Source organism: Dipodomys ordii, unplaced genomic scaffold (assembly GCF_000151885.1).
Source record: "Dipodomys ordii isolate 6190 unplaced genomic scaffold, Dord_2.0 Scaffold14, whole genome shotgun sequence".
Classification (NCBI taxonomy): domain Eukaryota; kingdom Metazoa; phylum Chordata; class Mammalia; order Rodentia; family Heteromyidae; genus Dipodomys; species Dipodomys ordii.
This window is the reverse complement of record NW_012267230.1, coordinates 5,448,062-5,474,561: the sequence shown is the minus strand read 5'-3', so window position 1 is coordinate 5,474,561 and position 26,500 is coordinate 5,448,062. Positions and strand designations below refer to the sequence as shown.

The 26,500-nt window shown below is 48.4% G+C and overlaps 2 protein-coding genes across 3 annotated transcripts in view; both read left to right on the top strand.

The window, feature by feature from the left end:
• The first annotated feature begins 1,401 nt into the window (after nucleotides 1-1,401).
• Qprt (quinolinate phosphoribosyltransferase) overlaps nucleotides 1,402-26,500 on the top strand; it is a 27,407-nt gene continuing 2,308 nt past the window's right edge. The window contains exons 1-3 of one of the 2 annotated variants that reach the window (XM_013011706.1): nucleotides 1,402-1,406; nucleotides 16,621-16,639; nucleotides 26,153-26,406. In XM_013011706.1, coding sequence (XP_012867160.1) covers nucleotides 16,627-16,639; nucleotides 26,153-26,406 — 267 coding nt within the window. In that variant the 5' untranslated portion in view covers nucleotides 1,402-1,406; nucleotides 16,621-16,626. Of the gene's footprint in view, nucleotides 1,407-16,541; nucleotides 16,640-26,152; nucleotides 26,407-26,500 lie in introns of those variants that run through there. The other variant, XM_013011705.1, reaches the window with a different exon arrangement.
• Spn (sialophorin) lies at nucleotides 4,690-7,349 on the top strand. The gene is made up of 3 exons (XM_013011704.1): nucleotides 4,690-4,758; nucleotides 4,856-4,933; nucleotides 5,893-7,349. Exon 3 carries the CDS (start codon nucleotides 5,927-5,929, stop codon nucleotides 7,163-7,165), a length of 1,239 nt encoding a protein of 412 aa, XP_012867158.1. The 5' UTR covers nucleotides 4,690-4,758; nucleotides 4,856-4,933; nucleotides 5,893-5,926; the 3' UTR covers nucleotides 7,166-7,349.

Here is a 26,500-nt window from a genome sequence, read left to right as displayed (position 1 = left end):
TCACACCTGTCATCTACACAAGAGGCTGAGATCTGAGGATTGTGGTTTGGAAGCCAGCCTGGTTAGGGAAGTCAGTGAGACTTTTTTTTTTGCCAGTCCTAGGGCTTGCACTCAGGGACTGGGTGCTGTCCCTTAGCTGTTGTGCTCAAGTCTAGTGCTCTACCACTTAAGCTACAGCGCTACTTCTGGCCTTTTCTGAGTACCTTATTGGAGATGAGAGTCTCACAGATTTTCCTGCCTGGGCTGGCTTTGAACACTATCTTCAGCTCTCAGCCTCTTTAGTAGCTAGGATTATAGGTGGGAGCCACCAGCACCCGGCTCTGTGAGAAATTTATCTCCAACCAACCACCAAAAAGCCAGAAGTGGAGCTGTAGCTCAAGTGGTAGAGAGCCAGCCTTACGCAGAAAAAAGCTAAGGGACAGTTCTGAGGCCCTGAGTTCAAGATGCAGCACTAAATAAATAAAAAACAAATAAATAAAGGCTGTTGATCAGCTTTTGCAGTGGCTCAAAGATCCTGTGCTCTTTGTCTGCTCTGCCACCCTACAAGGTTGTCATCATGGAGCAAGTTCCTCTCAGAGTTGTGGGATGCGTTTTTCACTCGTGTCTGGTGGGAGGAGAAGTCACCGTTTCTAGTTCTTTGAAAAGTAAGGAGGGACTTTTGTTTCCTTCCTTGTATCACAGAGGCTGAGAATGGGGAACATGTCCTTTCCTGACACACTAGGATGGGGGAATGTGACTGCTGTGAGTCACTTTTTATCAAGATGACCAAATACCTAACTTAAAGGAAGAGGATTTATTTTGGTCCATGGTCTCAAACGTTTTAATCCATGATTGCTCGGTTTCCTCACTTTGGGCCTGAGGCAACACTTAACATCAGGGTAGAAGGAGGCCATGGCAGGGTAGAGCTTCTCACCTCATGGTGGCCAGGAAGTAGGAAGAGTCTTGGACAAAATATGCCCTTCACAGCCTATCCCTAGTTACCTACTTCCTCCAAGCATGTCCTACTTCTTCAGTCTCCATCACCTGCCAATAATGTCAGCAAGTCACAAATCCATCAATGGGTTAATCCATCGATGAAGGCAGAGAATGTACAGTTCAAGCACTTCTCATTAATACCTTACCTGGGGACCAAGACACTTAGCACATGAACCTTCTAGGGAACACTTCACATCTAAAGCATAATAGATACTTTATGGCTGGGAATGTGGCAGAGTTGGTAGAGTGCTTGCCTAGCATGCATGAAGCCCTGGGTTCAATTCCTCAGTACCACCTAGACAGAAAAAGCCAGAAATGCAAAAGAAGCTCAGGGATAGCACCCAGGCCTTGAGTTCAAGCCTCAGAACTGGGAGGAGGAGGAAGAAGAGCATAATAGATACTTTAATCACCTTCGCTTGGAGCTGACCTCTGTGTGGATGGAGATGGGGCACTGCACATGTTAAGGGTTCTTTTAGGAAGGAAGGAGGCAGAAGAGATTATGGGGTTATTTTACTTGGGTGTTTTCTTTCCTTGTTGCAGGGTTTCTTGAATCTCTAGAATTTTGATTTTTTTTTTCTTCTGAAGAGTCTTCCTATGCAGCCCAGGCTAGTCTTGAACTCATAATCTTTCCGCATCAGCCTTCCAAGTGCCAGGACTACAGGTGTGAACCATCATAGTTGGCTCTAGTGTTAAGGAGCCTGTCCTGGCTGACATCAGGCCTAGAAACCTGAACTAAGCCAGGACCTCCTCCCCTTCAGGGACCATTCTGGTGATAAGCACACCAGCCATTATTGTAACCAGTTTGACCAGAATGAGCTTGTTCTCTAGCTTCTGTAATCATGCTTGCGTCCTGTGCTAATTCTTTTTTTATTTTTTGGTCCGGTTGTGGGGCCTGAACTCTAGGCCTGGGCGCTGTCCCTCAGCTCTTGAGCTCAAGGCTAGTGCTCTACCACCTGAGCCACAGCGCCACTTCCGGCTTTTTTCTTTTTGCTTATGTGGTGCTGAGGAATCGAACCCAGGGCCTCAGGCATGCAAAGCATGCAGTGGCAAGCCTCTACCACTGAGCCAACTTCCCAGCACTAGTGCTCTACTACTTTAAGCCACAGCACCACTTCTGTTTTTCTGGTGCTTACTTGGAGATAAGAGTCTCAAGGGATTTCCTGCCAGGCTGACTTCAAACCAGGATCCTCAGATTACAGGCCAGAGCCATTGGTACCTGGCTTGTCTTTAGAGAAAAAAAAAAAAATCTATAACTGCATCGGTCTTGTCAGCATCAAAATCACACATCCAGGTCTTAGAAGAAAATGAAACAATGCCTTCTAGGTTTTAAGGGGAAATGTTTATTTAGCCTAGAGTTTTCTATCAATCAAGAGCAAGAATAAAAGACATTTAGGAAGAAATACTTAGAACATTTATCTATGTCTTGGGAAGGTCACTTTCTTAGGAAGTGACTTGGGGGAGTACTCCAGCAAAACTGAGAGGCCATGGAGCTAAGCATTTGTGGCTTACGACTGTAATCCTAGCTATTTAGTAGGCTGAGATCCGAGGCTCATGCCTATAATCCAGCAATCTAGAGGCTGAGGAAGAAAGATCTCTAGTGCCAGATCAGCCTGGACAACATAATGTAATCATTATCTCAAAAAATACAAAGCCGGGGACCAAAGACTCGCTCCTGTACTCGTAAGTACTCAAAAGGCTGAGAGCTGAGAATGGAGATTCAAAGCCAGTCCAGGCTGGAAAGTGGGTGAGACTCTTATCTCCAATTACCCACCAGAAAATTACAAGTGGTGCTGTGGCTCAAACTGGTAGAATGCTCTCCTTGAGTGAATGAGCTCAGGAAGAGTGCCCAAGTCCGAGTTGAAGCCTTAAGGCTGACTAGAAACAAAACAAAACAAGCTGGATGCTGGTGGCTCATGCCTGTAATCATAGCAACTCCTTAGAAGGCTGAGATCTGCGGATTGTGGTTTGAAGCCAGCGCAGGCAGGAAAGATCATGAAACTATTTTTGTTTTTACCAATCCTGGGGCTTAAGCTCAGGCCTGGGCACTGTCCCCGAGCTTCTTTTGCTCAAGACTAGCACTCTACCACTTGAGTCACAGCGCCACTTCAGGGCTTCATGCAGGCTAGCCAAGCACTTTACCACTAAGCCACCTTCCAAGACCTTTGTTTTTCTGTCCTTGAACTCAAGGCTTAGGTGCTGCCTCTGGGCTAGTGCTCTGCCACTGGAGCCACATCTCCATTTCCAGTTTTTTGATGGTTAATTGGAGATAAGAGTCTTACAAACTTTCTTACTTAAGCTGACTTCAAACCATGATTCTTAGATCTCAGCCTCCTGAGTATCTAGGATTATGAGCAACAACAAAAATGCGAAAAAGCTTAGGGACAGTGCCCAGGTCCTGAGTTCAAGTCCCAGGACTGATACCAAAATTAATTTGTAATCAATTTTTAGATTGTTTTTACTGCGCTATAGGAGGCTAAAACTTATTCTCTTATCTAACTCATCTAGCCTAATTTTCCTTCCCAGTGTCTGGTATCACTTTCTATTCTCTGCTTCTCTGAAATCAACTCTTTGGCTTCCACCTGTGAGAAAGAATATACGATATTTCTATTTTTGTGCCTGGCTCATTTCTTTTAACCTGATAGTTTCCAGGTTCATCGATGTTGCTGGAAATGATAGGATTTTTTTTCTGGCTAATATTCCATTTCCTTTATCCATTCATCCGCTGATGGATGTTTGATGGGCTCTATATGTTGGTTATTATGACTAATGCTGAAAAAGTCATGTGTGTGCAGATGTCTCTTGGAAATAATGATTTCCTTTCCTTTTAATTTATGTCTGGATCAAATAGTATTTCTGTTTTTAGGAATTAAAGAATAATCCAGAACTAGCAAAACAAAAACACACAAAAAAAACTAGAACTGGAAGTTCAGCTCAAATGATAGAGCTCCAGCCATAATGAAAAAGTTTAACAAGAACTCGAGGCTGCTGGGCATCTGTGGCTCATGCCTGTATTTTTAGCAGGAGGCTAAGATCTGAGGCTCTTAGAAAGTCTGTGAGACTCATCTCCAGTTAACCAGAAAAAAAAGCCAAAAGGACAGGTGTGGCTCACGGGGTAGAGTCCCAACTTTGAGCAAAACAACACAAAACAAAACAAAAACTAAGAGACAGTGTCCAGGTTCCTGAGTTCAAACCCCAGAACTGGCACCAAAAAAAAATTAAATAAATAAATAAGTAAATGAGCAAATACACATAAATAAACACTGCATCTCTCTCCTAGCCAAAGCCAATTTGGTTCGTCTGTTAGCTGAGAGCTTTTGAGACAATCTGCCCATGTAGCTTTGAGCATAGTCACTAATGTTCTATAAAAATAAGGCCATAGACCTTGCAGTAGGACTAGTGAGAGTTGTTTCTGAATCTCCTAGGTAGGGCACTTGGAGTCCCCGCTGGGGGAGATCCCAACTCCTTGCAACATAGTTCAAGGGCTCACAACCTGCAAAGCCTTCCAGGCCCCAGCTCCCCCCACCCCCTCCAATACTTCCTGGGAGTTGGTGGGCAGGAAATGCACCACCCCAGGTCCTGGTCTGACTCAGGGGGACCACAGATGCAAAGGAAACCACCTTCCCCTCCCTTATTCTCCTCTGCCCCCCAGTGTCTCAAGTGCGCTTTCTCATCATGTCAGCTCTGACCCCCCGGCTGTGCGATTGTCCCATCTAAGACCCAGGAATCCCCCCAATCTGGACCCCTGTCTACTCTCTTGTCCCCACTGGGCCCCCAGATTCTCAGGTTCTCATCACAGGGGTAGGAACAGGGGTGGGGTGGGGCAGGACGCATGGGTGGGTGGGTGGAGCCAAGGCCGACTTCCTTTCCCCTTGGGGCTCAGGCTGCTCCAGTCCAAAAGAAGCCTCAGGAGGAGCTGAGCTCCAGTGGCTGGCCCAGGGCTGCCTTATCAGTTGAGCTGGTAAGAGGGTGTGACCTGGGGGGAGGGGAACAGGAGCCTTAGTGGACGTGAGAATGTCCACTGAAGACCCTGACAGGTCATGGGCCTGAGGATCAGAAGCCTGAACAGGCTCAAGGAAGGGCTGGGAGGTCGCAGCTATTGATAGTCTGAGTTCTGAGAGCAAGAGGGGACTTCTAAGACAGCATCTGAATCCGTGCCTTTGATCTTTTTCTTTTCTTCAGTACTAGGTTTGAGCTCAGGGTTCTTGCTAGGCAGGTGTTTCTATGGCTTGAACCACACCTTTTACCTCCTCCTCCCCCCGTCCTACCCCTTACCCACTCTGTTTTTGTTTTTGGGTTTTGTCGGTCATAGGGCTTGAACTCTGGGCCTGGGCGTTGTCCCTCAGCTCTTCAGCTCAAGGCGAGCGCTCTACCACTTGAGCCACAGCACCACTTCTGGTTTTCGGAGTGGTTTATTGGAGATCAGAGTCTCACGGACTTTCCTGCTCCGGCTGGCTTTGAATCGTGACGCTCAGATCTCAGCCTCCTGAGTAGCTAGGATGACAGGTGTGAGCCACCAGCACCCAGCTCACTCTGGTTATTTTTGAGATAGGGTCTCACTTTTGCCCAGGTGGCTCAGACCTTAATCCTCCTATTTACGCTTCCCACCATAACTCCAATGGCCGTCATTTATCACCATTCCTGACTTGTTTTGTTGAGACAAGGTCTCATTAACTTTGTGCTCAGGCTGACCTTGATCTGTAATCCTCCTGAACAGCATTTCTCACTTATCTTGGATTTCAGGCACTGAGCCTGTCCTCTTATTTCTGATAATAGTTAAGGCAAGGATGGAAAAAAAAAAAAGCCGTTAAACCACAAGTTGAGCCTGGCAGTTGGCAGGGAAGTGGGCAGGGAGGAGGGCCAGGCTGGGTCCTCCCCCAGCCCCCGTGTGTTCTGTTTCTTCAACTTCTCCACCCTCAGGTCCTAACTCCTGCTTCTGCTGGTCACCCTGGAAATGGCCCTGCTTTGTGTCCTCTTTGGGTTGTTCTGGATCCCGATGCTGAGCCTGCAGACTCCAGTAACTTCAGGAAAGCCTCCTTCTTTGGCCTCCTATAACTCTGAGATCCAGCATCTCTCAGACAACCTTACTGATGCTAACAGCACCTGGAACCAGATCTCAACTCCACCCCACTCCGCGCCTTCTGAAAGCAGTAATGTGTCTCTTCCTATGGCTTCCATCAACGCATCTGAGTCAACAGCCTCCCAGGATGATTCCACCAAGGAGCCTTTGCTTTCCTTAGGAACCTCTAGTGCAGCCAGCAGAATTCCTGTCCCTGTCGCAGAGAACTCTCTGGAACACTCCGCTGGGACAGGTGGAATCGTGACATCTGACTTTCTGGAAACTTCCAATGGTACCGGTGAACCTTCCGTCACCACAGCAACCAATTTTCTGGTTGCTAACAATGAGACCAGTGGATTCCCTGTTACCATGGCAACCAGATCTGTGGCGCCCTCTAATGAGATGACTGGACCCCCTGCTACCATGACAACCAGGTCTCTTGAGCCCTCCAATGGGCCCCCTGCTACCATGACAACCAGGTCCCTGGAGTCCTCCAGTGGACCAACTGTTACCTTGAAGCCCTCCAATGAGACTAATAGACCCTCTGTTACTATGGCAACTAGCTCTGAGGTCTCTAGTGTGGCCAGCAGCTCTCCAGTCTCTCACAGAAAACTACCTGTAATGACTACTCCACATCCCTGGACAGACGCAAGCTTGAGCCCTGCCCTGGCGGCAGGCCCGGGGTCCCGGGGCATGCTGCTGGTGCCCATTCTCGTGGCACTGCTGGTGGTTATAGTCCTCATGGCCTTGCTGCTGCTGTGGCGCCACCGGCAAAAGCAGCGCACGGGGGTCCTGACGCTCCACAGAGGTGGAAAGCGCAATGGGGTAGCGGATGCTTGGGCTGGGCCAGCTCAGGTCCCTGAGGAGGCCATGAGAGCCACGGTGGGAGGATCTGGGGCTGACAAAGGCTCTGGGATCCCTGAGACAGAGGGGTCTGGCCAGAAGCTTTCACTCACCACTTTCTTTGGCAGACGCAAGTCTCACCAGGGCTCCTTAGCACTGGAGGAGCTAAAGCCTGGGTCAGGCCCCAGCCTGAAAGGGGAGGAAGAGCCACTGGTGGGCAGTGAGGATGAGGTTGTAGAAGCCCCCACTTCCAATGGGCCAGAAGTAGGGGATGGAGCTGCTTGTGAATAATGAGAGTGGAGTTGGAAGCCTGGTGCTGGTAGCTCACGCCTATAATCCCAGCTACTCAGGAGGCTGAGATCTGAGGATCCCAGTACAAAGCCAGCCCAGGCAAAAAAGTCCATGAGACATTTATCTCCAGTTAACTAACAGAAAGCCAAGAGAAGTAGAGTCTGGCTCAAGTGGGAGAGCACTAGCCTTGTGCCCAGATCTTCACTTGCAATCTTTTCTCTCTCTGTGTGTGTGTGTGTGTGTGTGTGCGCCAGTCCTGGGGCTTGAACTCAGGGCCTGGTCATTGTCCTTGAGTTTCTTTTGCTCACAGCTAGCACTCTACTACTTGAGCCATAGTGCCACTTCTGGATTTTTTTCTGTTTATGTGGCACTGAGGAATCGAACCCGGGGCTTCATCCATGGTAGGGAAGCACTCTACCACTAAGCCACCTTTCCAGGCCCTTCACTTGCAATCTTCACACAGCTTTTCAACTATAGATTCTCCAGCCAGCATTCTCGCCCAGCGTCTGGATGTGCACCTGAGCCAGGGCCCACTCCTGCTGACCAGCTACGCCCTGCCAAACGTTCATCAACCTTCTTCATCGACCCTTCCTTTCTTTCCTCCATTTACACCAAGCTTACTCAGCCTGTGATTTATCTGAGAACTCCTTCAAAGATACTCTGGGAAGAAAGAAATGACAAGCCAGAAAACGCCCTAAGAATTTGCTCACAGAATCTTCTAGTTAGGACAGTCCTGTTGGACCAACTCATCCATGAAACTTTGATTTGCTTTGATCCAGCCTGGAGCCCGGGTAAGGGAAGAGGGGAGAGAGGGGTTGGGGGCTGTGTTCTCTGGTGGGCTTGTGACCCACCCCAAAGCACCACCAGCTTCTCCACTCTCTCCGCTCTCCTCTGTATTGACGCTGTCTAATATGGAAGCTTCAGGCTAGGCAGAGTTCTCCAAATTCCCAGCACCTGACTAGGTCCAGAGACGTGGCTTGTGCATCACAGGCGTGAATTTAGCAATGTTGTTGTTGTTTTAAATTTCTTTATTGAGACTAAGTGATTACATAAACTTCACAGTACTGTGGGATAGTGATACTTAGCTAAAGTCACGAACGCATTTTAACCTTCACAAAGTGAATTGTCATTATCATGGTCTATAAAGCTTGTGAACTCTACAGACTTTGACAATGCAACTAATTCTTCTAAATAGGGTGATATGTAGAGTTCTTTCCTTTGGCTTAGGGTAAGCTGTTCCCATTTTCTCCCTCATTTCCTCCCTTTTGTTTTGTTTTTGAAAAAAATGTAATTTTTATTGCCGGGCATTGGTAGTTCATACCTGTCATCCTAGCTACTCAGGAGGCTGAGATCTGAGGATCGAGGTTCAAAATCAGCAGAGGCAGGAAAGTTCTTGAGACCACAGAGAATCAGAAGTAGCGCTGTGGCAAAGTGGTAGAGCACTGGCCTTGAGCAAAAGAGCTCAGGGACAGTGCCCGGGCCCTGATTGCAAGCCCTGATTGCAACCCACAAAAATAAATAAAATATGTATACATATATAGTATATGATTTTTGTTATTATTAAGATGTTTCACACAGGGGTTACTATTTCATAACTCAGGTACTGAGTACATTTCTTTTCTTTTTCAATGGTGGCTATAGGTTTGTCATATACAGCCTTTATTTTATTTTTATTTTTTTCAGTCAAGGGGCTTGAACTCGGGGCTTGGGCGCTGTCCTTGCGCTCTTCAGCTCAAGACAAGCGCTCTACCGCTTGAGCCACAACGCCGCTTCCCTGAGTACATTTCTTTTTGGGCACGTCACCCCTTCCTTTGCTTTTCCCCACTTTCCCCGGAAATGTTTGCAAAAGGTAGGGGTGAGTACAGTGTGTGTCCTTGGGGGGAGAGGGGTTTGCCCAGCAATGGGCACTGGTCTTACTGATGCCAGTTCTCTTCCATGTTTGATTTTTCTATCTGTATCTCCTTTTCCATTCTAGAGGTTGGGCGCCTCCCTTTCTGTTTAGATAAAGGGAGAAGAGACAGGCCGGAGGAGGGAGGAGAGACACGCTTGGGACTTTTGCCCTGGTCTGGGGTGGAGAGATGGGCCAAGTCCTGGCTGTGTTGTCTCAGATCAGCTCTGGCTACAGCCCCCAGTGGGCATGTGGGCCAGAGGTAGTTGGTATTTCCCCAGGTGGCGGAAGAACTTTGTAAAGAGGAAACTGTTGAGTCAGAGTGAGGGCTGAAAACAGACAGACTGACCCACAGAGAGAGGTGTGGGAGCCATGTGAGTGTGAATGCAAAGGCCTGGGTGGAGAAGGAAGGTAGGATAGGGAGGGTGAGGCGTGGGGTGTGTGTGTGTGTGTGTGTGTGTGTGTGCTGGTGAAGTCTAAGAAGAGAGAGGAGAAAAGAGGAAGAGAGTGGCCATAGACGCAGCTGCCACCGCACAAGGCTCTGTGGCCCCCTGAGCTTGATCTGAGAGGAAGGACTGGGCTGGGCTGGACACCTAGGTTCCCCCAGCCAGACTGGGCACCCAAGGGTCCACACTGGGCACTTGGCCTGCATCTCACCAAGTGCTATTTGTTTGAGATTGATCAAACCAAGCACCCCAATTTCAGTGTTTAGAAAACACTTGTCAGGGAGGCTGGGAAGGTGGCTCCGTGGTAGAGCACTTGCCTCGCATGCATAAGGCCCTGGGTTCCATTCCTCAGCACCACATAAGCAAAAAAAGCCAGAAGTGGTGCTGTGGCTCAAGTGGTAGAGCGCTAGCCTTGAGCTGAAGAGCTGAGGGACAGCGCCCAGGCCCAGAGTTCAGGCCCCACAACTGACAAAAAGAAAAAGAAAACACTGTGAGGGATGGGAGAAGTCCCCAGCTCCCCGCCACCGCTCTCAGTTTCGGAGCTGTTACTGGCTTTCAAGTCCTGTGCAAATGCTGGAGGAAAGAGTGGGAGGGTGGGGAATGCACCTGGAGGCGACTTCAGAAAATGTCAAAATGTCAGTGTTCAAACAGAGGCACAAAGAAAATGTCACGAGCTCACAGAACTCTTGAGGAGAGCAATTCCCTGAAGAGCTCGCTCTAGGGACTTTGTCTGCTCCACTGCTATCTTTTTGGTGGCATGGTGACTGGCTGGTAGCAGGTTGTCAATGAAATGCATGTCAGGGACTGAACAAATGAATCAATGAATGAGCCAGTGATTAAATAAGTAGAATGCATGATTGAGTGAATGAATGAATGAGATAGTGGATTGAGTGAATGAATGGGATAGTGAACTGAGTGAAGGAATGAGATTTTGAAGGCTAAGAATTTTGCTAGGCTGGAAAAGGGGGTAGGGCAGGTACAGAAGTAAATATTTGTAGAGAGTTTATTGTTGTTTTTTAAACATGGAATAAGTGTGTCCTGGTTCTGAAAGAGAAGAAGTAGGAGGAGATATTGTAAGCCTAAAAAGGAAAAAAAAATAAACAAGCAGAAAGAGGAAAGCAAGCAATAATGAACTATAAAATATGGAGACAGATTCACATCTATTGATAATGAAAACAATTCTAAGGATTTGTTTTTCTTGTCACACTCATTAGGAATCATGTTTTCAAGAGCTATGTGAAGACTTTGTAAATGCCTACAATATGATGTTAAGTAGAGAAAAAAGCCAGTGACAATCTGTGAGTACATATGGTTCTAGTTTTGTAGCGACTCAAAAATATGTATACTTATAGAAAGAAGAGGAAATATCCCAAATGTTCACAGTTAGCTATAAGATGATGGGTTTAAATGTAATTTTTATTTTGTTCATACTTTTCTGGTTTTGCCAAATTTTGTACAATAAATGTCTATTGCGTTTTTGTCTAGAAAAAAAAGTTGATTAAAAAAAATTAAAAAACAACAACAATGTTCTAGCCCGGTGCAGTGGTTCATGCCTGTAATCTTAGCAACTTGGGAAGCTGAGATCAGGAGGATTACAGTTTGAATCCAGAAAGATGTTCTCAGAATACCCTATCAACCAATAAAAAAGCAAAGTGTGGTGATTTAGCCTGTCATCCTTGCTGTTCAGGAAGCATAAGCAAGAGGATCGTGGTTCAAATCAACCCAGGTAAAAAGCAAGACCTTGTTCAAAATAAATAAACAAATAAAAACAGGCCGGGTGCTGGTGGCTCACACCTGTCATCCTAGCTACTCAGGAGGCTGAGATCTGAGGATCACAGTTCAAATCCAGCCTGGGCAGGAAAGTTTGTGAGACTCTTATCTCCAATCAAACCACTAGAAAACCGGAAGTGGCGCTGTGGCTCAAACAGTAGAGTGCTCACCTTGAGTTGCAGACACAGGGACAGCGCCCAGGCCCAGAGTTCAAGCCCCATGACTGACAAAAAAAAAAACAACACAATAAAAGCAAAGGACTGAGGGCATGGCTCAAATGGTAGAGTACCTGCCTAATAAGTGCATGACCCTGAGTTCAAACCCCAGTACTACTAAAATAAATATATATATATGTATATATATATTCCATATATATATTCTATATATATAGAGAGAGAGAGCATCTGGTTGAGGATAGTTGTGGGGGATGCGGCTGAGGAGGAGGTTGGGGTTGGGCGTGGAGGTCTGGGGAGCTTGGATTTGCTTCTGCCAGTAGTGAGGGAGTCTGGGGACTGTCTGCTCCAAGCCTGTCTTCTTGAGCCCCAGCATGTGGTGAGTACTTCCTCTGTTGCCCAGCAACCCATCTTCAAACCATCCGGAAACTCTCTCCCCTTTCCTGCTCCCTGCAGCCAATTCCCCAGGCCTTGAATCCCTTCCTTCTTTGTCTCTAGTCTCCATCGTCTCCGGCCTGGGTCCCGTTTCCTGATCCTTTTCCTTCTGTCTATGAAGGACCCAGGGACCTCTCTTCTTTGTCAAGTTTCATTTTTTTTCAATTGACACACAATTATTATTCAAATCTATGAGCTACAATGGGATGTTTCAACATATGTATATAATGTGTAATAATGAAATCAGGGTAATTAGCATATCCATCTACTCAAAACCATATTATCTCTTTATGGTGAAACATTAGAAATCTCCTGTAGATGTTTTGAATACAGAACCTATTATTAATAACTATAGATATCCTACTGAGCAATAGAATATGAAAACTTAGCTGGGTTGGGTACTGCTGGCTCATGCCTCATTACAGGCAAAAAAGAGGGGGGGCTGGGAATGTGGCTTAGTGGTAGAGTGCCTGCCTAGCATGCATGAAGCCCTGGGTTCCATTCCTCAGTACCACATACACAGAAAAAGCTAGAAGTGGCTCAAGTGGTAAAGCGCTAGCCTTGAGCAAAAGAAGCTCAGGGACAGTGCCCAGGCCCTGAGTTCAAGCCCCATCTACCACTACCACCAGCAACAAAAATAAAAACACAAAACAGAAGAGGAGGTGTGACTCAAGTGGTAGAGTATCAGCCTTGAGTGTAAAAAGGCAAATGAAGCCAGGTGCTGGTGGCTCACGCCTCTAATCCTAGCTATTCAGAAGTCTGAGATCTGAGGATCTTGGTTCAAAGGCAGCCCAGGCAGGAAACTCTGTGAGACTCTTATTTCCAATAAACTACCAGAAAAACAGAAGTGGTGCTGTGGATCAAGTGGTAGAGAGCTCACCTTGAGCTGAAGAGCCGAGGGACAGCGACTAGACCCAGAGTTCAAGCCCCACGACTGACAACAACAACAACAACAACAAAAACAAAGAGGCAAATGAGAGCATGAGGCCCTGAGTTCAGGTCCCAGTGCTGGCGTGCATGCACGCGCACATGCGCGCACACACATACACCAATTCTTAATGGTTACATGCCTTGCAGAACTGACACAGTGTGTGGCTGCCTAGTTCTGGAGAGGCTTGGTGTGTGTGGGGGGGTTATGAGGGAACATTGGGGATGAAGGACTTGCTGTCACTAGTGAGCTACAGGGGGTGTCTGTGAGTCCCGGTCTCCTCCAGCTGGTGGCATTAGGACAGCCATCCTGCACCTTGGTAAAGCTCCCAGCTCAAGCAGAATGGACTGTGTCGCCCTGGAGAAAGCCACCTGCTCCCCCTTCCATTTGTACCCGCTCTGCCCGAAGCCAGCCCACCCCCAGCTGTCCCCAGAGCACATTTGTCTCCACTTGCCAACCAAACTCCTCCTCAACCATCACTATCTTGGTGCAGTTGCCCTTCTAACTACTACAAACAGATTGTTCGTTCTTCCTTCCCACAATGCCATGGGGGCGGGGTTGGCATGGGTGCCCGGGCTGTATGGGAAAAGACCCCTCACTTACCATTGGCATTGCGCCCCCTCAGGGCCATGTACCATCTCCAACAGTTCCAGTGGCTACATTTCAGTACACATGGCTACCTGATAGGTAGAAACTGAGTAGAGAGATGAATGAATGAATGAATGAATGATGACTTTTGAATAACATGGCAACACCAGCTATCTCTTGGAGTTTCCCTCTGTCATCCAGGATGACCTCAGGAAAAGCAACCCACAGTGAGAACATATTTTATTTTATGGCAACTTATTTTATTTTATTTTTTGGTTCTGGTCGTGGGGCCTGAACTCTGGGCCTGGGCGCTGTCCCTCAGCTCTTCAGCTCAAGGCTAGCTCTCTACCACTTGAGCCACAGCGCCACTTCTGGCTTTTTTTCTTTTTGCATATGTGGTGCTGGGGAATTGAACCCAGGGCCTCATGCATGCAAGGCAAGAGCTCTACCGCTGAGCCACCTTCCCAGACCATTTTATAGCAACTTAGACATCACTTAAGATGGAAGAAGAGCTCAGGCCTGGAATGGATCTATTCAAATTATAAGATTTTTTTTTCTCTTCTAGTCCTGGGCACTGACCCTGAGCTTCTTTTGCTCAAGGCTTGCACACTACCACTTGAGCCATAGCACCACTTCAGGGTTTTCTGTGTATGTGGTACTGAGGAATGGAGCTCAGGGCTCCAAGCCTGCAAGGCAAGCACTCTACCACTAGGCCATATTCTAGCCCCCAGAGCATAAGATTTAAGGATGAAATTAATGGGGATGAGGATGCGTGAGATTACACTTCAAGGTTTCTCTGCTGTGAGATTGAAAACATCATTTATTTGAAAATTCAGTTTGGCTGAGTGGTGGTTTGGGGGAAAAACAACAGTTTTTTAGAACTATGAAGAGAAATGCTTGGAAGATAGCTAGAAATAGATGTCTGGAGCTTGGGAGGGAACTCAGAGCTCGAGAAAAGGATTTAAGAATCACCTGAAGCCAGGTGCTGGTGGGTAGCTTATGCCTGTAATCCTAGCCACTCAGGAGGCTGAGACTGAAGATCCTGGCCAGCCAGGAGAAGACAAATCCAAGAGACTCTTAACTCCAATTAACCAGCAAGCAACCCAAAAAGGAAATGTGGCTTATGTGGTAGAGTACTAGCCTATAGCAGAAAACATTAAAGGAGAGCACAAGGTCCTGAGTTCAAGTCCCATTGCCAGTGTTGTAATGTCCTCGGAGTCAAGAAAATCCACGAAGGTACAGTTAAAGGTGACAAGGAGTTTTATTTGGCCAGCCAACAATTGCCTAGTCCTGGGAGGATCAAGAACAACACCAACCTCCAGTGTTTTTATATAGGTCAGAACTACACACAGATGGTGGTTTACAGAAGCTCAAAGATGATTGGGGGAGGGGATATTCTTCAGCTGTGGTTAGGACCAGGCAAACAACATTCTGGAAGCCAGAGATTCAGTATTGGAAGTGAGGGTTATACCACAGAGTAAAGAAAAAAGAAAAGGCCGGGCGCTGGTGGCTCACGCCTGTAATCCTAGCTACTCAGGAGGCTGAGATCTGAGGATCTCGGTTCAAAGCCAGCCCGGGCAGGAGAGACCGTGAGACTCCTATCTCCAATAAACCACCAGAAAACCGGAAGTGGCGCTGTAGCTCAAGTGGTAGAGCGCTCTCCTTGAGCTGAAGAACTGAGGGACAGCGCCCAGGCCCAGAGTTCAAGCCCCACGACTGACAAAAGAAAAAAGAAAAGAAGAAAAGCCAAGCACATGTGGCTCACATCTGTAATCCTAGGTACTCAGGATGCTAAGATCTGTGAATTGCAATTCAAAACCAGTCTGGGAAGGAGGGTGAGATTCTTTTTTCTTTCTTTCTTTCTTTTTTTGCCAGTCTTGGTGCTTGAACTCAGGGCCTGGGCACTGTCCCTGAGCTTTCTGTGCTCAAGGCTCGCACTCTGCCACTTGAGACACAACACCACTTCTGGCTTTTTCTGTTGATGTGGTACTAAGGAATTGAACCCAGTGCTTCATGCATGCTAGGCAAGCACTCTACCACTAAGCCATCTTCCCAGCCGGATGGTGAGATTCTTATTCCAAGTTGACCACCAAAAAGCTAGAAGAGGAGCTGTGGCTCAGATGGTAGAGTACTGGCTTTGGGTGAAAAGCTAAGGGGCAGATCCTAAGCTCTGAGTTCAAGTCCCAGGACTGGCATTAAAAGTAAAGGCCCTAGGTGGGCACCAGTGGCTCATGCCTGTAATCCTAACTACTCAGGAGGCTGAGATCTGAGGATCGCAGTTTGAAGCCAGACCAGGCAGAGAAGTCCATGAGAGTCTTATCTCCAATTAACCACCAGAAAACAGGAAGTGGCACTGTGACTCAAGTGGTAGAGTACTGACCTTGAGCAAAACAAGCGCAGGGATAGTACCCAAGCCCTGAGTTCAAGTCTCAGCACTGGCAAAAATAATTTTGTTATTGTTGTTGGTCTTGGGGCCTGAACTCTGGGCCTGGGCACTGTCCCTTAGCTCTTCAGCTCAAGGCTAGCGCTCTACCACTTGAGCCACAGTGCCTCTTTCAGCTTTTTTCCGCTTACATGGTGCTGAGAAATTGAACCCAGGGCCTCAAGCATGCAAGGTAAGCACTCTACCACTGAACTACCTTCCCAGTCCCCCCAAAATAAATTTTGTAATGAAATAAATAAAAATAATAAAAAAAGAAAAGGTAAAAAAAAAAAAGAAAGAAAAGGTCTGGTGCAGTGCTTTGTAATCCTAGCTACTCAGGAGGCTGAGATCTCAGGATCCATAGTTCAAAGACAGCCTGGGCAGGAAAGTCCCTGAGACTCTTATCTCCAATAAACCACTACAAAACCAGCAGTGGAGCTGTGGTTCAAAGCGGTAGAATGCAAGCCTTGAGCAAAAGAGCTCAGGGATGGTGCCCAGGCCCTGAGTTCAAGTCCCTCGACTGACCCCCCCACCCTCAGCCGAAACAAAGGCTTTCTAGCCCTCAGGAGGGAGCCCATTTCTGCCTTCAGTTGGGCTGGGCTTAGGGAGGGGACCTGCGCCTCCCTCAGGCCTAAAGCCTCCTCCCACGGGGGCAGGTACAGCAAGGGTCCCAGAGGCCTCTATTGAGAAAGGTCAGTCACCAGCAAGGCCGTCCCTCCCTCTCCCCCCCTCCCCTCCCCTCCGACAGCCCCACCCCCAGCCTGGCCTCTGGGAACACGGATCGCAGCCGCGGTGGACGCTCTAGCTGACCATGGACGCTGAAGGTGAAGGGGCTGCTCTGCCCCGTGTCCCTCTCTCTCCCCATCCTGGACAGCTCTGTCCCTCTGCCTTTTCCTGGAAGGCCCCGGCCCCCTCCATCTCTCTAAGGACTCTTTTCCCTCCCCTCCCCCTCCAGCCTCCAGGACCCCACCCCCACAAAGGCATCCTCTCCCTGTCCCCTCCCCCTGTTGGGCCCCCCACCGTTGAGTTGAGGGGTGAAGAGGCCCGGGGCCCAGGAGAGGGAAGGGAGGATCTCGGACAGGGACAGAAGTCGGAGTGTGGCCGGGGCAGCGGGGTGGACTCTGTCCCCTCTCTAGCCGCTGGGTAGAAGCTGAGGCAAAGTCCTGTGGAATCGGCTAGGTGGAATTGGGGTGGGGTGGGGGATGGGGGATCTGCATGGCTGTGACCTGACACTTGGAGGGGGGGTCTCAGGACTCCCCCAAGGACAGGCTGGGGCAGGCCTCTGAGCCCCCAGGGCCCCATTTCCTTGAATCTGTAAGCTTTCCATGCATAGGCTCCAGCAGCTCTGTGGCTAAGGTCCAGGGCGCACAGGCTCTTGCCTGAGCCCCCTCAATTTCCACACTGCCCCCTGAGCCTCTCCTCTCTGCCCCTCCACTGCCTTCTCCTTGGCTGGGGTTCTTGCACTAGCCCCTCGGGGCTTGGTGAACTGGCTCTTGGGGTCTCCTGCAGGACAACAGGCCCCCACCCCTTGCAGCCAGGGCAAGTCACTTAGAGGGGAGGAGCCTTGGTTTGCACATCTGGGGGGTGGCGCTGATGGCCAGGCCTCAGGGCTATAGAGAGGGTTAACTACTGTGGCACACGTGCTGGAGTATTGCCATCCTGGGCCCCAGGGGAATTCAGGACCCCCATCCCCACCCCCATGTGTGTGTGTGTGTGTGTGTGTGTGAGAGAGAGAGAGTACTGGAACTGGAACTTGAACTTCGGGCCTTGTGCTCATATTCTCTCTCACTTAGCTTTTTGGTGGTGGTGGTGGTGGTTGTGGGGCTTGAACTCAGGGCCTGGGCATTGTCCCTCAGCTCTTCAGCTCAAGGTGAGCGCACTACTGCACTACTACTTGATCCACAGCGCCACTTCCTGTTTTCTGGGTGGTTCTTTGGAGATAAAAGTCTCACGGGCTTTCCTGCCTGGGCTGGCTTTGAACTGTGATCCTCAGATCTCAGCCTCCTGAGTAGCTAGGATGACAGGCGTGAGCCACCTGGCTGTCATTTAGCTTTTTTGCTCAAGGCTGGCCCTTTACTACTTGAGCTACATTTCCACTTCTGGTTTGAGTAGAAAAGCCAAGTGAGAGGGGGATGAGGCTCTGAATTCAAGCCGCAATACACACACACACACACACTTCTGTGCTAATATCCTATTGTGTCGTGAGCAGAGAGAACTCTAGTTCTGGCTTCTCCTTGAGGCCTGCTCAGCCTGACCCTATCCCAAGATTCTTGGTTGCTCAATGCCTTTCCAGTCTACAAGTGCCAGGGCTTTCCTGAGTGACTTGTGGCCCCTCCATTCTCTCTGCAGAGCACCTTCCCCCCATCAAATTCCCACAGACGCTCAGGCCAGCTCTTCCCAAGCCCTACCCAGGCCTCTCTTGCCCTCACCCCCTACAGCATCCCATATTCCAAAAGTCTACACGTCGGGTTAGCACTTAGGTAATGGGGGTAAGGGGTTCACCCAGAACCTTTTTGGAAGTCATTTTCCTTCTCTAAGGAGAGAAAGGGATCATGCCTAAAATCCTAGCTACTCAGGAAGCTGAGATCTGAAGATTGCTATTCAAAAGCAGCCTTGGTAGAAAAGTCCACAAAAGACTCTGATCTCCAATTGAGCAGCAAAAAGTTAGGAGTAGAGGTGTGGTTCAAGTGATAGAACACCACGGCCTCTAGGCCCTGAGTTCAATTCCCACCAAGCACTGAATATACAACAAGCACTGAAAATAGACTTCATTGCCAAATCCAGAGGTGGTGTGGGAGGGTGAAATGGGTCTGTGAATCCTGGAGCAGGTTTGCCAGGGTTTGTGAGCCCAACATCACAAGTCCCACCCGTGCGAATGTTGGACAAGTTATTATTCTTATTTTTCAAAATGTATTATTTGTGTTTGCCAGTTCCTGAGTTTCAAGTCAGGGCCTGGTGCTGGCTTTGCTTGCTTGCTTTGCTGGTGCTCTACCACTTGAACCACACCTCCAGTCCTGCTTTTCTTGCTGACTATTTGAAAGGAAATAGATGCCACTTTTATTCACATTGTAGTCACTCGGGAGAAAGGGTTAAGAAGGAATTCCCTTGAGATATCAGGGTTATATTCCTCCCCCCTCCGTCCTCCCCCCCATGATGCAACTACCTTCTCAGAAGTCCAGGGACCTTGAAACCACTTTGAATGGCCAACCCTCTAGAACTAGAATCTGGAGAACTCCCGTGTATCGCTTCTCCCATCCCCCTCCTGCAGCTGCAGAGACACTAACTGGTGTGTTGAAGTAAGCCCCTTTGGGGAACAGCTGCTAATCAGGAAAGCCTGGATATTCAAAGCTACTCACAGAAATCCCTTTTGTTGGAAATTCAAGAGCCAGGGGGCTGAGGGGGGGTGGGGGGCGGGGGGACTAACGAAACACCAGATGTGTTTATTTATTTTCTACTAGTGGAAAGTACCTCTGCTCAAGGCAATCAGGACAGCGGATCTCCCTGAAGTGGGTGCCAGGAAAACCCTGGGTCCACACAGACACAGCTGGGGTGTTCTACATAGCCCAGCTGTGGAGAGGAAAGGCCTAGGTCCCCGTTTATCTTATTTTCTGGCTGATCAGTTTCTAGCTCTACCCTTTAGATCATTTCCTTTTACATGTCTGGGTTTTTTTTTTTTAATCTAGAAATACAAATCTTACCTAGCTTGAAGGATTGTGGGTAGAATTTCTAGCAATATATGGAAAATGTCTGGTACTTGGAAGCTGTTGTTCTCCTCGATGCTCAGAAGCTCAGGCTTTGCTACAAATTTGATTGATTGATTGATTGATGGCTTTTTTTTTTTTCTAGTCCTGGGGCTTGAACTCAGGGCCTGAGTATTGTCCCTGAGCCTCTTTGTGCTCAAGATTAGTGTTTTATCAATGGAGCCACAGAGCCACTTCTGGCTTTTTCTGAGTAGTTTATTGGAGGTAAGAGTCTTCACAGACTTTCCTGCCAGGTCTTACAACCTCGAGCCTCAGATCTTAGTCTCCTGAGGGGTACAGATGTGAGCCACCAGTGCCTGGCCACATTCTAGAAGGACTTTTTTTTTTTTTTTGGTCTGTATGTGCCAATTCTGGGGCTTGAACTCAGGGCCTGGGCATTGTCTCTGAGCTTTTTTGCTCAAAGGCTAGAGCTCTACTACTTGAATCACAGCTCTACTTCTGGCTTTTTGGTGATTAATCAGAGATAAGAGTCTCCCGAACTTTCCTGCCTGGTCTGGCTTTGAACCTCGATCCTCAGATCTCAGCCTCCTGAGTAGCTCGGATTACAGGCGGGAGCCACTGGCACCCTACTCATGAGCATTGTTTTTTGACCTTCATGTGTCAAAGTTACAGAGTACAATGGGGCATGACTTAGAACCTGGAAACCGGGGAACCCCCCACCCCAAGATTCTGCCACAGTCTGCAGTGGACTCCAGCAGCTCAGAGTCTGAAAGGTTTCCAGATTCTTCTAAGGCATAGCCCTGTGTGAGGGCCCCACATCTCCAGCATCCTTTTCTTCATCATGTTCCTGTGGCTTCGGGCCGCACCACACAGCATCAATACCGTGTGGCCAACACCTCCTGGCTGCTAAGTCCAGTGACCCATTTTTCAGGCTTCCTCCTACTTGTTCTGCCCACACCCTGCTTCTAGAACCCTCTTCTTACCCCACCCCAGACATCCGGCCTGCTTCTTAAGTAGCCACGCTGCTACTTGCTCTTGCCTTACTGACAATTCCCAGAGCCCTCTGCGTAGGCCCCGTGGCCTCATCCACTGCCATCCGCTGTCACTGTGCTCTGTTACCACCCCCGGGTGGCTCTGAGCAATCTACTCCCCACCCCTGCATCCCTGGATCCTCTCTGTCTGGGCACTGTCCCTAAGTTGTTGTTGTTGTTTTCTTCAAAACTAGCACTCCACCACTTGAATCACGGGCCTTACTGGGACAGCTGAGTTCAAGCCCCAGGACTAGTTCACTGGCATGTGCATGTGCGCATGTGCATGCACGCATGTACACACACACACACACACACACACACACAAGCCACAATCACCTTATTCCCTAGCTCCCAGTTTTATGATGGTTTCAGAATCTGCCCACACTCTTCTTTTTTTGTTGGTTCTGGAACTCAGGGTGTGGATGCTGTCCCTGAGCTTTTTTGGCTCAAGGCAAGCACTCTGCCACTTTTTATTGTTGTTGTTTTGTCAGTCGTGGGGCCTGAACTCTGCACCTGAGTGCTGTCCTTTAGCTCTTCAGCTCAAGGCTAGTGCTCTACCATTTGAGCTACAGCACCATTTCTGGCGTTTTCTGTTTATGTGGTGCTGAGGAATCAAACCCAGGGTCTCATGCATGCAAGGCAAGCAAGCACTCTACCACTGAGGCACCTTCCCAGCCCAGCACTCTGCCACTTTAAGCCACAGCTCCACTTATGGTTTCCTAGTGGTTAATTGGAGATAAGAGTCTCAGGGACTTCCCTGCCTGGTTGAGTTTGAACCATGATCCTCAGATCTCAGCCTCCTGAGCAGCTAGGATTACAGGCACGAGCCACCAGCATCTGGCCTGCCCACACTCTTGAGCTAAGAGGTTTAGCTGTTCTGTCCTGTGGCCTCCTGCGAGTCCTAATCTCAGTCCTCTCCCGGCCTGTTGTTTGCCTTTGAGCCCTGAGCACTGCTCAATCAGTCTCCAATGTCTTCTCCCTCCACACCTCTCCCTGGCAAACTCAACCTTCCCTGCTGACACTTACTCATCTCCTCCTGGCTGCCTCCTTCACACTCAAAAGGCTTCTATCATTAGCAAACACGCCTACTGTGTGCCAGGTGACACCCTGAAGGGCTTTGCAAATATTAGCACCTTTATTTTTATAACAACCTGTGAGGTCATGATCTTATTTGCATGTAGGGGGTGTGTGTGTATGCACACGCGCACAGTAGAGCTTGAACTTAGGTCAACAGATCTCTTTTTTTTTTGGGTCCAGTCATGGGGCCTGAACTCTGGGCCTGGGCGCTGTCCTTCAGCTCTTCAGCTCAAGGCTAGCACTCTACCACCTAGGCCACAGTGCCACTTCCGGCTTTTTTCTTTTTGCTTATGTGGTGCTGAGGAATCGAACCCAGGGCCTCAGGCATGCAAGGCAAGCGCTCTACCACTGAGCCAACTTCCCAGCCCTAGAGCTTGAACTCAGGGCCTGGGTTATGTTGCTTAGTTTTCTCCACTCAAGGCTGGTGTTCTATCCCTTGTGCCGTAGATCCGCTTCTCGCTTTTGGGTGGTTTATTGGAGATAAGTCTCTCAGACTTTCCTGTTCAGGTTGGCTTTGAAGCATGACTCTCAGATCTCAGCCTCCTGAGTAGCTAGGATTATAGGCATGAGTCACTGGTGCCTGGCTCAAATTTACTTTTTGTTTTTTTTCTTTCAGTACTAGGGTTTGTACCCAGAGCTTTGAGCATGCCCGGCAGGTGTTCTACTACTGAGCCATGCTTCCATCCCGATCTATTTGCATATTTTTAATTCTTTTTTTTTGTGGTACTGGAGATTAAAGTTGGGGCTCATGATTTCTAGGCAGATGCTCTACCACTAAGTCATGCTTCCAGCTCTGGTTTTTGCTGGTTAGTTTTTTTTTGGGGGGGGAGGGAGGAGTTCATGGGGCTTGAACTCAGGGCCTGGGTGCTGTCCCTGAGCTTTTGTGCTCAAAGCTAGTGCTCTGGCATTTTGAACCATAGCGCCACTTTCAGTTTTCTGGTGGTTAATTGGAGATAAGAGTCTCACAGACTTTCCTGCTCAGGCTGGTTTTGAATTGTGATCCTCAGATCTCAGCCTCCTGAGTAGCTAGGATTACAGGTGTGTCACTGGTGCCAGGTGCTTGTTAGATTTTTGGTTTTTTTTTTTTTTGGTGGGTCATGGGACTTGAACTCTGGGCCTGGGCACTGTCTCTCAGTACTTCAGTTCAAGGCGAGATCTCTACCACTCAAGCCACAGCACCACTTCTGTTCTCTGGTGGTTTATTGGAGATAAGAGTCTCCTGGGCTTTCCTGCCTAGGCTAGCTTTGAACCATGATCCTCAGATCTCAGCCTTCTGAGGAGCAAGGTTACAGGCATGAGCCACAGGAGCCTGGTGTGCTTGTTAGTTTTTGAGACCGGGTTTCACTTCCTGCCCAAATATGCACCTGGGCCACAATATGCCTAGTCTAGGTTTCCTGTAGTTACTGAATGACAAGTGCATGTCCATTCTGTTGAGAATGTTGTCTGAATGGAAACATTCAATAGCAGTCTTTGACTCTAGATTCTTGTACTGTGTGTAACCTGGGTGCTGTCCCTTAGCTTTTCACTCAAGGCTGCTACTGTACCACCTGAGCCAGAACTCTACTTCTGGCATTTTGGTAGTTAATTAGAGATAAGAGTCTCCCTAATCTGTCTGCCTGCATTAGCTTCAAGCTGTGATCCTCCGATCTCAGCCTTCTGAGTAGCTAGGATTACAGACATGAGTCACCATCGCCAAGATGAGGTTTTTGTACTTAGAATACTATATTTAGGGCAAACAGTTTCTACCATGTCAATTAGTGGCTGGGTCCTTTTTTATTATTGCATAGTAGATTTGCATTGCATAGATAGATTCTCATTTTGTTTGTTTTGCTTCTCCTTGGCATTAAAATTTTTTCATTATTATAAAGGTGGTGTACAGAGGGGTTACAGTTACATAAGTCAAGTAAAGAGTACACTTCTCTTTCCCCCTTTTTTTTCCTTTTTCTGCTAGTCCTGGGGCTTGAACTCAGATCCTGGGCACACTCCCTGAGCTTCTTTTGCTCAAGGCTAGCACTCTACCATTTGAGCCACCTCTTTTTCTGAGTAGTTTATTGGAGACCAGACTCTCACGTACTTTCCTGCTTGGGCTGGCTTCAAGCCATGATCCTCACATCTCAGCCTCCTGAATAGCTAGGATTACAGGCAAGAGCCACCAGTGCCTGCCTAAGAGTACATTTATTTTTGGACAATGTCATCCCTCCCCTTGCTTTCTTCCAGTTTTTCCCTCTAGTCGCCATCTACAAGTTGTACAGTTCAATTTCAACATAGTGTCTAGTGAGTACCACTGGTTGCCTTTGTTCATCCTTTGTTCCCCCCCTTTCTGTGTTTTGTTTTTTAAAATCACTGCTTCTAGTTTGAATGGAGGAATTTCAGGGAAGAATATACCTCTCTGCTATTTGTTCCCAGGCCTTTTCCTTAGGTGGGTGGTGTAGGGACCGTCAGCCTGGGCACAGCCAGCTGGGGCTAGGGGAATGCAGATAGATGCTGAAGACTGGCTCAGGGCATGCGGGGTGAGTGATCCCTAAGTGATTGTCTTTGGAGAAGAATGAAACTGGGTATTTCTGTGTGTGTGTATGTGTGTGTGTGTGTCTGTGTGTATGTAAGGGATAGAGAAAGAGAGAGCATGCACACGTGCGGCTGTGAAAACAAATACCCTCACACTGGGTCTAATTTTTCTCCCCCATCCCTGGAAAGCCAAGTACCTTGATGGCTGGACTCAAGAGGCTGCAAATCTTTCTCTGACCGACAGGTGGCGGTGCTGGCCCACATCTGGGTTCCGCCACTGCAGTCTATTCAATAGACCAGAAAGGCAAGTCAGCAGGCCATGCAGGACCTTAGATCACCCTGCTCACACCCCTTATTTCTGAAGCCATGTTTCACAGAAGAGGTGTCAAACCCAGTTTTCCTGTGTCCTTTCCTCCTTGAGTGGCCTCTAGCTCTAAAGGCAACCCAGCTGAAACTTAGAAGAGATTTCTAAAGTAGAAACAAAGGCAGAAGGACAGACAAGAGACAGCAAGGCATCTAGTTCTGATCTTATTGCCAATTTGTTGTATGATCTCAGCCAATTTGCCTTCCCTCTGTGGTCCTCATAAAAATCTGAGTTTACATCTTTAATATACTAAGATGAAAAAGACCCATGTTCATATAGTGCTGGAGGGCTTCCATGTGTATACATAACTAATCTTTGCAGGCAAACCGATAGGAGGAAACGGTGGCCTTCATTCAAGTACACACAGGACAGCTGCATGCGTTGTTAGAACATTACATACAGCCAAGTGTAGTAGTGCACAGCTGTAATGCCAGCATTCAGGAGGCTTGAAGCAGAGGATCTCAAGTTCATAGCTACATAGTGAGATCCTGTTTTAAAAGAAAACAAATGCATAACATACTGCTATTATTGGTCTTTTTATATTAATATAAATATATATACATATATATAATTTGAATTTTTGGAAACTTTAGCTGTGCTGTCAACTTTGGAAAAAGTATCCCAGTTTACCATATTGAGTTAGCATTGTACAGAAATTAATAGCCATATTGGTCTAGAAATGTTAAACTTAATTTTTTCCATTTTTTCCCACTGTATTAAATATGTAAGGTCTTATCTACATGGGTTTGATTACAGAAACTAATAAAGTATTCTCTAAATAATGAAAAAAATAAAAAAATAAAAGAAAACAAAACAAGAACCCCAAAACAACTTCCAGCTGGGTGCTGGTGGCTCATGCTTATAATAATTCTAGCTATTCAGGAGTCTGAGATCTGAAAGGATCATAGTTCATAGCCAGCCTGGGTGGGAAAGTCCATGAGACTCTTCATCTCCAATTAACTACCAAAAAGCCTAAGTGGAGTTGTGGCTCAAGAAGTAGGGTGGCAGCCAAGACCAGGGAGCAGGAGACCCTGAGTTCAAGCCCCAGTATTGCCACAAAAAGAAAAGATAAAAGAAAAAAAAACTAAAAAGAACATGGTGCCGGGCACTGGTGGCTCGTGCCTGTAATCTTAGCTACTCAGGAGGCTGCGATCTGAAGATCCCGGTTCAATGCCAGTCTGGGCAGGAAAGTCCCCCAAGACTCTTATCTCCAATGAACCACCAGAAAACCGGAAGTGGCGCTGTGGTTCAAGTGGTAGAGCGCCCGCCTTGAGCTGAAGAGCTGAGGGACAGCACCCAGGCCCAGAGTTCAAGCCCCACAAGAAAAGAGCATGGTCATGACAGGAAGAAACCCATATCTGGCTTTTTAAAAAAGATTATGTGATTCTTATTAGAAATGAATCTCACTAGGTTGTCCTGTATTTCAATTTGTCCGGTGCTCTGAGCCCACACTGGGCCCAGCTCTCCTCTCTGGTTGGCTAGTTCCCGCCCCGCCCCCTTATTTACCTCTCCTCCCTGATTGGCTAGTCCCCCTCCCCTGGATCCAGCTCTCCTCCCTGATTGGCTAGTGCCCGATGCAACAGGTTGTTACATGTTCTGTCTCCCGCAGGGTAGGCAGCCGCAGCCCACCAACGTGGCGCCCGTGTTGTTCCCTTGCAGGCCTGGAGCTCCTGCTGCCCCCGACCACCCTGGCCGCCCTGGCGGACAGCTGGCTCCAGGAGGACTGTCCGGGCCTCAACTTCGCAGCTCTGGTGACCGGGGCAGGCCCCGCGCAGGCGGCACTGTGGGCCAAATCCCCCGGGGTCCTGGCCGGACGGCCTTTCTTCGATGCCATCTTTGCCCGGCTCAACTGCCAGGTGTCCTGGCTCCTCCCGGAGGGCTCCAAGCTGGTCCCGGTGGTCAAGGTGGCCGAGGTCCGGGGCCCTGCGCACCGCCTGCTGCTGGGGGAGCGGGTGGCCCTGAACACCCTGGCCCGCTGCAGCGGGGTGGCCAGCGCGGCCGCCTCGG

Excerpts from the sequence above, each read along its gene's own strand:
- Spn (XM_013011704.1), top strand. The coding sequence starts at position 5,927 with ATGGCCCTGCTTTGTGTCCTCTTTGGGTTGTTCTGGATCCCGATGCTG.